This window comes from Zalophus californianus, chromosome 4, assembly GCF_009762305.2.
Source record: "Zalophus californianus isolate mZalCal1 chromosome 4, mZalCal1.pri.v2, whole genome shotgun sequence".
NCBI lineage: Eukaryota > Metazoa > Chordata > Mammalia > Carnivora > Otariidae > Zalophus > Zalophus californianus.
Window position 1 is genome coordinate 71,515,986 of NC_045598.1, and position 11,781 is coordinate 71,527,766.

The following is an 11,781-nucleotide window of genomic DNA, read 5'->3' on the forward strand; positions in this document are numbered from 1 at the left end:
GGACTCGATCCTGGGACTCCAGGATCATGACCTGAGCCGAAGGCAGTCGCTTAACCAACTGAGCCACCCAGGCACCCAAGGCTGAGAGACTCTTGCATAAGTCTCAGAGACACAGGGTGTTCAAGGTGGGTGCCTGGAGGGCTCTGTGCTTAGTAACTGTTGCAAGGGTGACCGATGGTTGTGGGAGGTGGCGGCTCTGTCTGCCTCAAGTAACGAAGTTGATGGTGATGACTAAGTTACAGTAGAAGTATCTCTCAATCTCTGAGTTCCTCCTTTGTTCTGACACATCTCTTTTTCTTCAGAGGAAATCGGAGCAAGCTTAGGCAAGGGTCCTTGTGCAGAGGGAACCCTCTTTTATGGTTTAACTCATTCATTACCAGACTCTTGTGAAGAAACTGGGGCCCACAATTACTGAAAACCAAATGAGTCCAAGAAACATTTAGAAATATATTTAAGTAACTTCCACAGTCAGTTATTAGGGGAAGTCAAGAAGTTTCTAAACTTTAACGCAGATTTCATGGAGGGTGAATCCCATGTTCTTTGTTTTTTTCTTAAAGATTTTATTTATTTGTCAGAGAGAGAGAGAGAGAGAGAGAGAGCACAAGCTAGGGAAGTGGCAGGCAGAGGAAGAAGCAGTCTCCCTACTGAACAAGGAGCCCAATATGAGACTCCATCAAAACAGGACCCTGGGATCATGACCAGAGCCGAAGGCAGACACTAAACCGACTGAGCCACCCAGGCGTCCCTCCCATGTTCTTCTTTAAAAGAATAACCTTTAGAGACAGACCCTCTGCTCTCCCTCAACAGCTCTGTGCCTTTGCTCCAGTTACTGATGCGAGCTAGCTAAGCCTCAGCTTTCTAATCATTTAAATGGACATAAAATGGAATACTATAACCAACAGGGGTATAAACATTAGATAAAATCAATAACTCATCTATATATACTAACTCCCTAGTCTTTGGCAGGCAAAATCCGGGTCCCATAGATAGAACTGTCCCCACGGCTCCCGTATGCTGAGGCCAGGAGTTGGCTGTCAATAGTCCTCAGGCATGGTGTTTTGTACCTGGCTGGTTCCTGGGGCACTTGAGTGCATGACCCCTGAGCTGGGGCCACCCCATTATCTTTTACAGATGAGGAAACCAAGGCAAAATGTCACAGGGCTCACCTTTGCCTGCAGGCAAATTTGCAATTCCATGACAGGCAATGCTCAAGTGCTTTCTTAAATGGTCACTGGGACTCCAGTGCAAGCCAGAGAACTGGGCTGCATGGACTTTTTCAATCACTTCATCTATATACCGTTTATCAAATGTTTTTATAACTTGAGTTCATTTAGTGCAAAGAATGCAGAATATTCTCTAGAGGATAAGGCTAGCTCATTCTATGCTAATTGTAATAAAAGTGAAGATAATGATGGGGCTTAGCTGTAGCAGTAATTGGAATTTATTAGGCACTTACTATGTCCCAAGCATCCTGATGAGCATTAAACATGTCTTATGTCTTATTTCACATAATCAGCCCAACAGCCGAAATCATCTTTTGTACTTCGTCCTCAGACCAGCAAAAATCTGCAGGAATAAATTGCTTCAATTTTTCTGTGGGATCTGGGTGCTCAAGTACTGTGCCCAAATCAAATCTTTTCTAAATTCTGAATGTGGTATGTGTGGTTTTAAGTAGGCAATTCAGAGACAGGTATCTCTGGAAATAAGACACAAGAGGAGAATTTTAATTCTTAATCGTTTGCATCTGGAGCCATTTGATAGTCACTGATAATTAATATATATCATATTGCTTAATCACGTTTAGAAGATGGATTGCCGGGTGGAGTGGGAGAGGTGCCTTCTAGTCTGTTCCAATGAAATGTTTCTGTGTTATCACCAAATAATAAGTTCTGTAAGGTGAGGGGGTTAGAAATGCCTGGCTTCCTGTGGACAAATGCCAGGTGGAGGAAATAAACAGATATAGTTCCCACTGGTTACAGATGCCCTAAAAAAAAAGTGTTTCCTATCATGCTGCCAAGACAATGCCAGCTGGTTATAACATAAATTCAGGGGGAGAAGAAAGAAGGAGACTCAGTAGTGTCTGGGAGTGAGTGAAGTAGAAAATAAGACTCATTCTAATTTTGTTTATAAAGTATAAACTCCTACAACTGAGTTAAGTGGCAGCCCTGATTCTTAAGTAAATGAAAGTCTCATCAACCTGACAATTAAATTAAAACCTGGAGCCCAGGGTGCTATTAGTTTGTGAGTGGTTGGGAGTAACAGAATGCTGGAGCAGGACAGGTTCTAGAGTCATGCAGGCCAGAGATCACGACTGGCAGCCCCCAGATGTTGCCCTCTTTGATTTTCCTAGAATTAACTTAGATGGCTTTTTAACATTGTTTTAATTAATTGTGAACATTTAAAAAATTAAAGGACTTCACAGAAAAATCCAGATCGCTGATATCCTCTAAAAAACGAGAAAACAGGCAAACACAGGACCTGCATTTTCACCTAATAACCCCTCAGACCCCCATGGTTGGTCCCCACTATCACCATGGTTCCCCAATGCTGTGGCCTAGTGTGAGCCACCATGAATCCTTGAAATGGCATTTTGTTACTTGCCTGACCCCTGTGAGCCCTTCAGTGCATGTACCCTGAGCTGGGGCAACCCCATTATCTTATAGATGAGGAAACCAAGGCAAAACCTCACATGGCTCATAAATACCAGAGCCCCAGTGTTATGACAGGTCAGGCCATTTGCAAACCATCCTAGTTAACATCTCTTGCCAGTTCCCCAAAGGAATCCTATGGTCCAGACACACTAGATGCACCCTCGTCATGCATGGTCAAGGCTCTGTTTCCCTCTGTCCCAAATGTCTTTCCCTGTATCAGATTCTTGCTCACCCTTTCAGACTCAGAGTATTTCCACCCTCACTCCCCAGGCAGAGAGGTGTCCACATAGCACTTTGTACCCACTTCCACAACAGACTGCAAAGTCCTCCAGGGGAAGGTCAATGTTAAGGCCCTCTTTCTGATGTCACTGGTGCCATGACACACTAGGAGTTCTGAATAAATCCGGGGTTCAAAGGGGATAATACAATTTGTCCTCAGATACACAGATAATTATATTCATAATGTCTAGCACAAAAAAACAGGTTAAAAACATATTCAACCCATAAGGCACACTCAGACTGATAAGCTATCAAGTGACCTTGAAAACTTTCTCTCTGTGACATATGCAATTTCTACCAGCTCAAGCCTTACTCCAGACATTGAGACTCCTTGATCAGTGTGGCCGGTGAGGTATCAGAGGGACCCCAAAGGTCCTAGATATCTTCCCCACCAGCCTGCCAAATTGTTTAAAAGTCCGCTATATAAACTTACTTGCATTAAGGCTTTTCCTGTTAAAATGCAACACCCTTTCTCCCATCCTCCCCAAGAGCCAGTACATTAGGCAATTCTCGGAGGTTAGCACAGCTTCAGTTATCAACTATTTTTCTATCTGATACATTTATCCTGGAATATCTGGGTAAGCTGTGATAGAGTTAGATAAAGTAAAGTTTTAGGAGAGAGGACAGGCCTGAATGTCCGAAGAGATGGGGAATAGGCAGTATGCACAATGTTTAAGTAGGAGGCTTGTTAGAACCAAGACGCCTGTGTCCAATTCCGCTACCTCCTAGCTGAGTGTCTTTTGCTTAGCCACTTAACCCTCTGTGCCTCCACTTCTTCACTTAGATAGAAAATGGTGTTAACAAGAGGCTCTGCCTCAATGGGGCATTGGAGAATTCAGTGAGTCAACATACAGCAGGCATTCAAAACGGTGCCTGACATAGAGTGGTGTAAGTGTTTGCTTCTCTTATTATTAGGAGAGAATGGAAAGAAACAGCCCTGCAAAGGGCCCCTCCTGGTCTACTACCTACTGGTCCCCTTTCCCAAAGGACAGGTGAAAGATACAAGGCCCAGAGTCGATGAACAGCTTACCGGAGCCTGCAGGCTAGTGGACAGCAGAGCTAGGGCTTCCCATCCAGGGGTCCGCGCCCCCGCCCCCGCCCCTTGGAACTTGCTGATGAGTAAGAGAGGAAAGGGTTGTGGGAGACCCAGAGAAGCCGAGAGCGAATCTAGCCTCTCTCCCTTCTCGGGATAAAAGGACCCAGCCCTTTGGGACTTCTCCCCAGAGTCAATTCCATGTCCTTGCTCTCGGGTGGGCTCGAAGTCGGAGCAAACGCCACCCTCTGACACACACACACACCCACACCCCCGCGCCTGGGCGTACCCTCTAAGTCTGGCACAACGCGGCAACTCGCTGCCCCGCTGGGAGGACGAGTCAACAGTGGGGTGGACGGGAAAAGTGACATAATCCGGCCGCGGCGCCCTCCGCGCCAGCCTCCCACGCAGCGCGGGGTGGACCCGGGGCCCTCGCAGGGGTGCGGGCTGGGGCCGGGCCGCGGCGGTCTCCCGCGCGCGCTCGGACCCGCCCGCCCGCAGCTCCTGAGGCCCCGCGGCCCGAGGCCCAGGGGCCGGCACTCCGCGGCAGCGCGGCGGCCGCGCGGTCTCAGGCCCTGCTCCGGGGGCCGCCGCCGCCCCCCGGAGCTGGATGACGGAGTCTTGAAAGACTTTCACCAAATATGGGCCGGGGCTGGAAGCGTCCTGCGGCGCGCGCCGCCGGAAACCTCGAGCCCTGCCCACCGCCGCGACTTCGGGCGCGCGGGCCGGGCGGCCGGCAGGGGGCGGCGGGCGGCGGGCGGAGGGCGGCGGGCGGCGGGCGGCGGGCGGCGGGCGGCGGGCGGCGGGCGGCAAGCGGCCCTGGCGCGCCGACCGCTCCAGCCCCCGGTCTCCCCGCCGCGGAGACCCTGCGCGCTGTTTCCGCAGGGGTCCCCAGGGCAGTCGAGGCCCTCCCCGCGCGCCGGCCACCCAGATCCCGCCGCCAGCCCGATGACCTCTGGCTCTCCCTACCATCACTCCACGGGGTGGGGTTGGGGGCCCCGAGCGGGGTGGAGGGAAAGGATGGCGCGGGGACGTCACCTTAAAGCTGACCTTTCGCCGTCACCATAAATTGTTCTGTTCATTAAAGTGGCTATAAAAACTGTAGTTGTGAGACTGGGTGTGCAGGCGAGGACCTGACCAAGAGGGCACATGCCCGCGCAAACACACCGCTGTAGAGGCGCTCCTATGGTCCAAGGCGGTGGTTCTCAGGGTGTGATTCCTCGGGCCAGCAGCTGCAGCATCACCTCGGGACGTGTTAGAAATGTAGCTAATAAGAAACGCTGGGGTAGGGCCCAGCAATCAGTCTCTTAATCAGCCCTCCAGGTGATTCTGAGACACGCCAAAGTTTGAGAACGACTGGTCTAGGGCTGGGAAACAGGAGTCGGCAGTTTTAGGGTGATTATTATTCTCAGTTGCCGCCAGTGAACCCTTCTTTTGGTGACCTAAAATTCCCTGGCAGCAGCGGGTGAGAAATGTCCCCATCACTCAGCTCAAAGCTTGGAGCTGCCGAAGGCAAGCAGCTCCTTCTCTGTGTCTTGCAGCCCAAGGAAACAACGAGGGCCCATCATTCCTTCACGGGGCGCCCGTACAGGGAGGGAGTGAGGAAAAAGAGCAAAAGAGCCATGCAGAATTAGCATCCGAAGACACTTACCCATAAACATTTGCACATTTCCCCTCTAATCTGTCAACGTGAACTGATCTGCAGCTCTCAGCGGAGGCAAGAAGGCGACCGGACATCTGGGGTTTCTGGACCATCCTTAAGCTGGACGTGAGGATCTGCAGTTCCTCTCGTCTAATGCTCTCGTTTACTAGCAGGCACACCAGGACATAGTATATGGAAAGGCTGTGCACATAGGTTCCTCCAGTCTCTCCCTCTCCCCACCTCCTGGCCCTGTTTGCTCCAGCCACCCCCCCCCCAACAACATACTCCCTGCCTTAAATGGGTAGCTGATGGTAAGGCTCTCTAAGTTTCTCCTTTAGGGCAAACTGATCCTCCAAGATGCCCCAAATGAAGCCCAGAAACAAACCCACACACCCTTGTTAGAAAACTTTAATCTGATTTTTAAAGGAATCTCTGGAATGGCCTGTGTTTCAAAGCTGTGCGGCAGACTGAATCTTTTTGCGTATCTCCCATCCCCCCTCAATAAAAGAGCACGGTATATCCACTGGCCAGTTGGATCATCCACTATAATTTTATTTTAAATCATGATAGACAGATTGCGTGAAAAACAAGGAATTCCAAAGAATTTCCTGCTCTGGGAACAGAAGTTAAGTCTATATTTAACAACATTTGAAGCTGTCAAGAATGCTTTGTGGTTGGATAACAGCGGCAGAAAAATGTTAAAAACGCAGGCTACTGCTATACCCAAATATGGAAATATTGTTACGTCTGGTGTCTGATTCACCATCTGGAAATACTTACAACCATGAAGTCAAATAGAAAAGACTCCACAACAGAAGCCAGGAACACTCCTCTCCATTCTCTCCCCACGACCTCCTCCCACCCTGTACTGCGCCTACTCACCCCCATCCCCAGTCACTTCACTAAGAGGGAAACAATAATGAAGGTTTAATGCAGGAAAAAAAATTTTCCAAATAATAATGGATGGACTGTCTTGAGTACGAAGTAGGGCCCAGATTTTCCTCACTTTATTTGCATAGCACCTGACAAGCCATAGTCTTGAAAAGTAAGCCCCGCACCCCAAACCCCCTCCAACAAAGCCTTAGAGATCCTCCTCCTAACTAGCAAAAGACTCTTAGACTTATGAAAGGGCACTTTTGAATGAATGAAACTTAACTCTTTCCTGCCACAGTTCTCTTTATTGGAGGATGTTTTCACTGCAATAGCTTCTCATTGTGATTACCAGAGTCATTCACAGAAAAGTTGGCACTTAAGGACTTCTTAAGCAAGACTGCTACATTGTGAAGACTGAGCAGCCCTACACTTTAAAAAGGCCGAAGAGTTCTAGAGCACATATAAAAGAAAGATTAGCATAATTACTTGTGTATGTTTTTATTAAAATTGCACAAGAAGGGAAAATTTATCAATCACACTAATGATATTGATGATGTTAAAGCAAATTGCTTTGCAGGGGAGTCTTCTACTGAGTGTGTGGAAGACAGAATAGGATCTTATATTCTGCTAACAGTTTTAATCCAGAACATTATATTCTAATCTATTTCTTTGTACTTGACTAGAAAAGCATTGCAATCCATTTGAAATGGGAGGCTTCTAAGTGGTCCCAAGGAAATGTGTTAAAAACCCCACATAACTTTTAGCTTTAGATCCAGTGGGCACAATGGTGCTGGAATCTGGTTTGGCATTGCAGTATACACAGGTGATGATCTCAGGACAAATCACTGCAAGGTGGTCCCCCCCGGCTTTTGGCTGGCTGCTTAAGTTAGCATCGCCTCCCGCCCGCGGAGGGAGGCTGGAAGGGCTTACCCAGTCTCCCGCATCCGTGAGGAAGTAGAAGTCAGCCTCCCGGAGAATTCCCTGCGTTCGTTTCCTCTCGGACTTCCAACCCAGGCAGTGGGCTGGAACTAAAGTGGGAACCTCCAAAAACAAACAAGTACGACATACCAAAAAAGGGAGGGGGGCGGAAGGGGGAAGACCTCTGCCTGGGAATCTGCCAGACAGTGGGGGAAGTTGATTTTTTTTTCCTCTTCTCATTCATAAATGCCAGTGCGGGTATTAATTTGCAATACACTTAACTTGGCTAATAAACACCATGCCAAAGCTTTGGGACTTGATTCGAGCATGCCTGTATGAAATCTACAAATAGAGTCCTGGCTCACAGACGCAATCCCCCTCCCCGTTCACCTCTCAATAGATAACTTGACTCTCACCTTCTCTGTAAACAAGCAAACAGCTCGCTGCCTTCCCGGGTGAGGGCTTCCAAGGCTGCCCGGTCAACTCGGCATCACCAAACAAAACCACTTTTGTTCCTTCCTCCCAGGTCTTCCCACCCTCCCAGTGCAGGCAAAGTTCTGAACTCGTCCCCCTCGCCCCTTCCACCACTTTCACCACCAACACGCCAGAAAGAGCCCTCCCCAATAGAAGTAGTTATTTTAAAGTGGAAAAAACGGGAGATTGTTTTCTTGACGGGTCCAGGACCAAAAAAAAAAAAAAAAAAAAAAAGAAAAAAAAAGATGCAACGGAGCCAGGGGAGGCGCTTGGCAGCAGCCCGCGCCAACCAGCATTCCTGAGATGTTTGAGAATTCTGGAACTCGCAGACAGAGCCGACGTCACTGCAACACGCGGCGCCGCGGCCGGCCCGTATAAAAGGCGGGCTCTGGGCGCTGGGGCAGACCGCGAGCGAGAGCGCCCCCGAGCAGCACCCGCGCCCTTCGCGCCTCCTCGGAAAGATCTCAACAGAAGGACGCCTGCAGCCCGCTCGCCGCCGCGGCCCTCGCCCTCCTGCCACCGGGCCCACCGCCCCGCCGCCCCGCCGTCCGGACCGGAGCCCGTCCCGCCGCCCGGAGCCCGGGACCCGACCTCGTCCGCTGCGCACCAGTGTGTCGGCGTCTTTGCTTCCGCGCTCGTCTGGACTCCTGCGCGCCACAATGAGCTCCCGCACGGCCAGGACGCTCGCCTTCGCCGTCACCCTCCTCCACTTGGCCAGGCTGGTGAGTTCTTTTGCCTCCGCTTCCCCATCCGCTCTCCCAGGCCCTTCTCCTTTCCCCAGATTGCCCCCGGCAGAGAAAACTAAACTCAAAAGTTCGGGGGCTTTCTTTAGCGCCCCCCCCCCCCCCGGAGACGCGTCGGGGGCCTTGCTGGCAGACGCAGCCGCCCGGACCGGCCGGGCTGGACAGGATCAGAGACCCCGTGCGGACAGGGTCGGAGGAACTCCTCCACCCCCTCCCTTCCCTGGGCTCCTCTGCGAACCGCGCCGAGTCTCACGCGTGCCTTTTCTCCCCCTCTAGGCGCTCTCCACCTGCCCCGCCGCCTGCCACTGCCCCCAGGAGGCGCCCAAGTGCGCCCCAGGAGTCGGGCTGGTCCGGGACGACTGCGGCTGCTGTAAGGTCTGCGCCAAGCAGCTCAACGAGGACTGCAGCAAAATGCAGCCCTGCGACCACACCAAGGGGCTGGAATGCAATTTCGGCGCCAGTTCCACCGCTCTGAAGGGGATCTGCAGAGGTAAGATGCTTGTGGTTTGGCCCCCTTAAAAAAATAATAGTCCTCGTAGTCAAGAAGTTTAGTAATTTTGAGACCATGTATGGTGATGCTTTGTTGTTGGTAGCTTGGCAGAAAGGCACATGATTTCAGCAGTCTGGAATGCAATTCAGTGTGTCTGGGCCCAACGAAAAGCGCATACGGAAAAGTGATTCCTGACTAACTTATTGTTCTGGTCTGGAGTCCCCGAGGAATTTGTAGGGAACTTTACCATAAATTGAATTTAACAGCAGAAAATAGGTATGCGTTTCAGGCCATGGTTGGGAATCTTAGCTTTATTCTATTTTCCGTTTCTCTTTTGGTGCTCTTTGCAGCTCAGTCAGAGGGCAGACCCTGTGAATATAACTCCAGAATCTACCAGAATGGGGAAAGTTTCCAGCCCAACTGTAAACATCAGTGCACATGTATCGACGGCGCAGTAGGCTGCATCCCTCTGTGTCCCCAAGAACTCTCTCTCCCCAACTTGGGCTGTCCCAGCCCCCGGCTGGTCAAAGTTACCGGGCAGTGCTGTGAGGAGTGGGTCTGTGACGAGGATGGTGCCAAGGAGCCCATGGACGACAGGGATGGCCTCCTGGGCAAGGGGCTGGCCTTCGATGCCTCTGAGGTGGAGTTAACCAGAAACAATGAATTAATCGCTGTTGGAAAAGGTGGCTCCCTGAAGCGGCTCCCAGGTAAGCTGAGACTGAGCCCGAAAGATGTTGTACTGAAACACATTCCTAGTTTGGAGCTTTGTAGAAATGAGTACTTGAACGTGCTGGGGTCAGTGTGCCTCTGAGAAATTTGTCCTCTTGTCTGTCTCTAGTTTTTGGAACGGAACCTCGAATCCTATACAACCCTTCTTTACATGGCCAGAAATGTATCGTTCAAACAACTTCGTGGTCCCAGTGCTCAAAGACCTGCGGCACTGGGATCTCCACACGAGTCACCAATGACAACCTTGAATGTCGCCTGGTGAAGGAGACTCGGATTTGTGAAGTGCGGCCTTGTGGCCTGCCGATGTACAGCGGCCTGAAAGTAAGTTCGTGGGGGTGCTCAATAGCCCCGTCCCCAGCAGGCAGCTGGGCCGAGATGCGGGCCTCTCTTCCAGGAACGAGAAACCCCCGTTCATAACTTTCCTTCTCGCTCCTCTCTTACAGAAGGGCAAGAAATGCAGCAAGACCAAGAAATCCCCCGAACCTGTCAAGTTTACTTACGCTGGATGTTCAAGCGTGAAGAAGTACCGGCCCAAGTACTGCGGCTCGTGCGTGGACGGCCGGTGCTGCACGCCCCAGCAGACCCGCACCGTGAAGATGCGCTTCCGCTGCGAAGACGGGGAGGCGTTTTCCAAGAACGTCATGATGATCCAGTCCTGCAAGTGCAACTACAACTGCCCGCATGCCAATGAGGCGGCCTTTCCCTTCTACAGGCTGTTCAATGACATTCACAAATTTAGGGACTAATTGCTACCCGGGTTTCCGGAATTGCTACCAGGGTGACCGGAACTGGGGAGAAGAGTGCCAGAATCACGGAGCTATGGGTGGGGGCGGTGGGGGTGAGGGACTCATTGTAGAAGGGATGCACTGCTCATTCGTGAGTAGTATTAAGGTATTTTGAAACTGCCAAGGGTGCTGGTGCAGATGGACACTTAATGCAGCCACAATTGGAGAATACTTCGCTTCATAATATTGGAGCACACATTACTGCTTCATTTTGGAGCTTGTGCTGTTGATGACGTTCTGTTTTCTGTTTGTAAATTATTTGGTAAGCATATTTTTCTCTAGGCTTTTTTTCCTTTCGGTTCTACAGTTGTTAAAAAAAAATTAGTTGATCAGTTAAAGCCTTCATCTTTTGACAGAAGTAAATGGGAGGGGGTTCCATCCCTTCCTGGAGGTGACACTCTGTGAGTGTCCGTGAGAGGCAGCTATCTGCACTCTAAACTGCAAACAGAAATCAGGTGTTCTAAGACTGAATGTTTTTATTTATCAAAAATGTAGCTTTTGGGGAGGGAAGGGAAATGTAATACTGGAATAATTTGTAAATGATTTTAATTTTATATTCAGTGAAAAGAATTTATTTATGGAATTAATCATTTAATAAAGAAATATTTACCTAATATCTGCGTGTGTGGCGTTCAGTATTTTTAGGGACTACCCAGAGTCATTGGGAACAGGCTAACTTATGCATTCTTTCAGTCATTCAAACAGAACTACTTGAGTGCCTGCTTTGTGCCAGGAACTGTTCTAGGAGCTTAGGATAAGAGCAGGGAACTAACCCTACAAAAATAAGACAATGATTGCTTTTATCTTCAGTTGAGAAAAATCTTTGCATTTAAAAGTAATCTTTTTAAAACATGTATTGAATATGAGGCATTGTAGGAAGCACAAGGAATCTGAAGCTAAATTTGTGATTTAAATAAATAATGCTTTTTTTCATAAGAATTCAAAGCCAAAGGGTCTCCATCACCCTATCACTGCATGGTGGGTATAGTAGAGTCATTTATCATTTTAATCACTAGGTTATTAGGCTTGTCACCTTGGTAGAGGAGAGAAACTTTAATGAATACAGTCCATAACCCAGGCTGCCCATATCTAAATCCATGGGCAAGATTAAGTAGGTTGGATAATGTGTTATAAAAGGTCACTTGTTTATAACTTTGTATTTTC

At 49.6% G+C, this 11,781-nt stretch overlaps 1 protein-coding gene across 1 annotated transcript; it reads left to right on the plus strand.

Moving 5' to 3' along the window:
- Window positions 1-8,275: 8,275 nt before the first annotated feature.
- CCN1 (cellular communication network factor 1) lies at window positions 8,276-11,234 on the plus strand. The gene is made up of 5 exons (XM_027611978.1): window positions 8,276-8,592; window positions 8,890-9,103; window positions 9,454-9,810; window positions 9,942-10,153; window positions 10,276-11,234. Exons 1-5 carry the CDS (start codon window positions 8,530-8,532, stop codon window positions 10,576-10,578), a joined length of 1,149 nt encoding a protein of 382 aa, XP_027467779.1. The 5' UTR covers window positions 8,276-8,529; the 3' UTR covers window positions 10,579-11,234.
- Window positions 11,235-11,781: the final 547 nt, after the last annotated feature.

Excerpts from the sequence above, each read along its gene's own strand:
- CCN1 (XM_027611978.1), top strand. The coding sequence starts at position 8,530 with ATGAGCTCCCGCACGGCCAGGACGCTCGCCTTCGCCGTCACCCTCCTC. Across the intron at positions 8,593-8,889 it reads TCCTCCACTTGGCCAGGCTG|GCGCTCTCCACCTGCCCCGC; the intron begins GTGAGTTCTTTT and ends CTCCCCCTCTAG. Across the intron at positions 9,104-9,453 it reads TCTGAAGGGGATCTGCAGAG|CTCAGTCAGAGGGCAGACCC; the intron begins GTAAGATGCTTG and ends TGCTCTTTGCAG.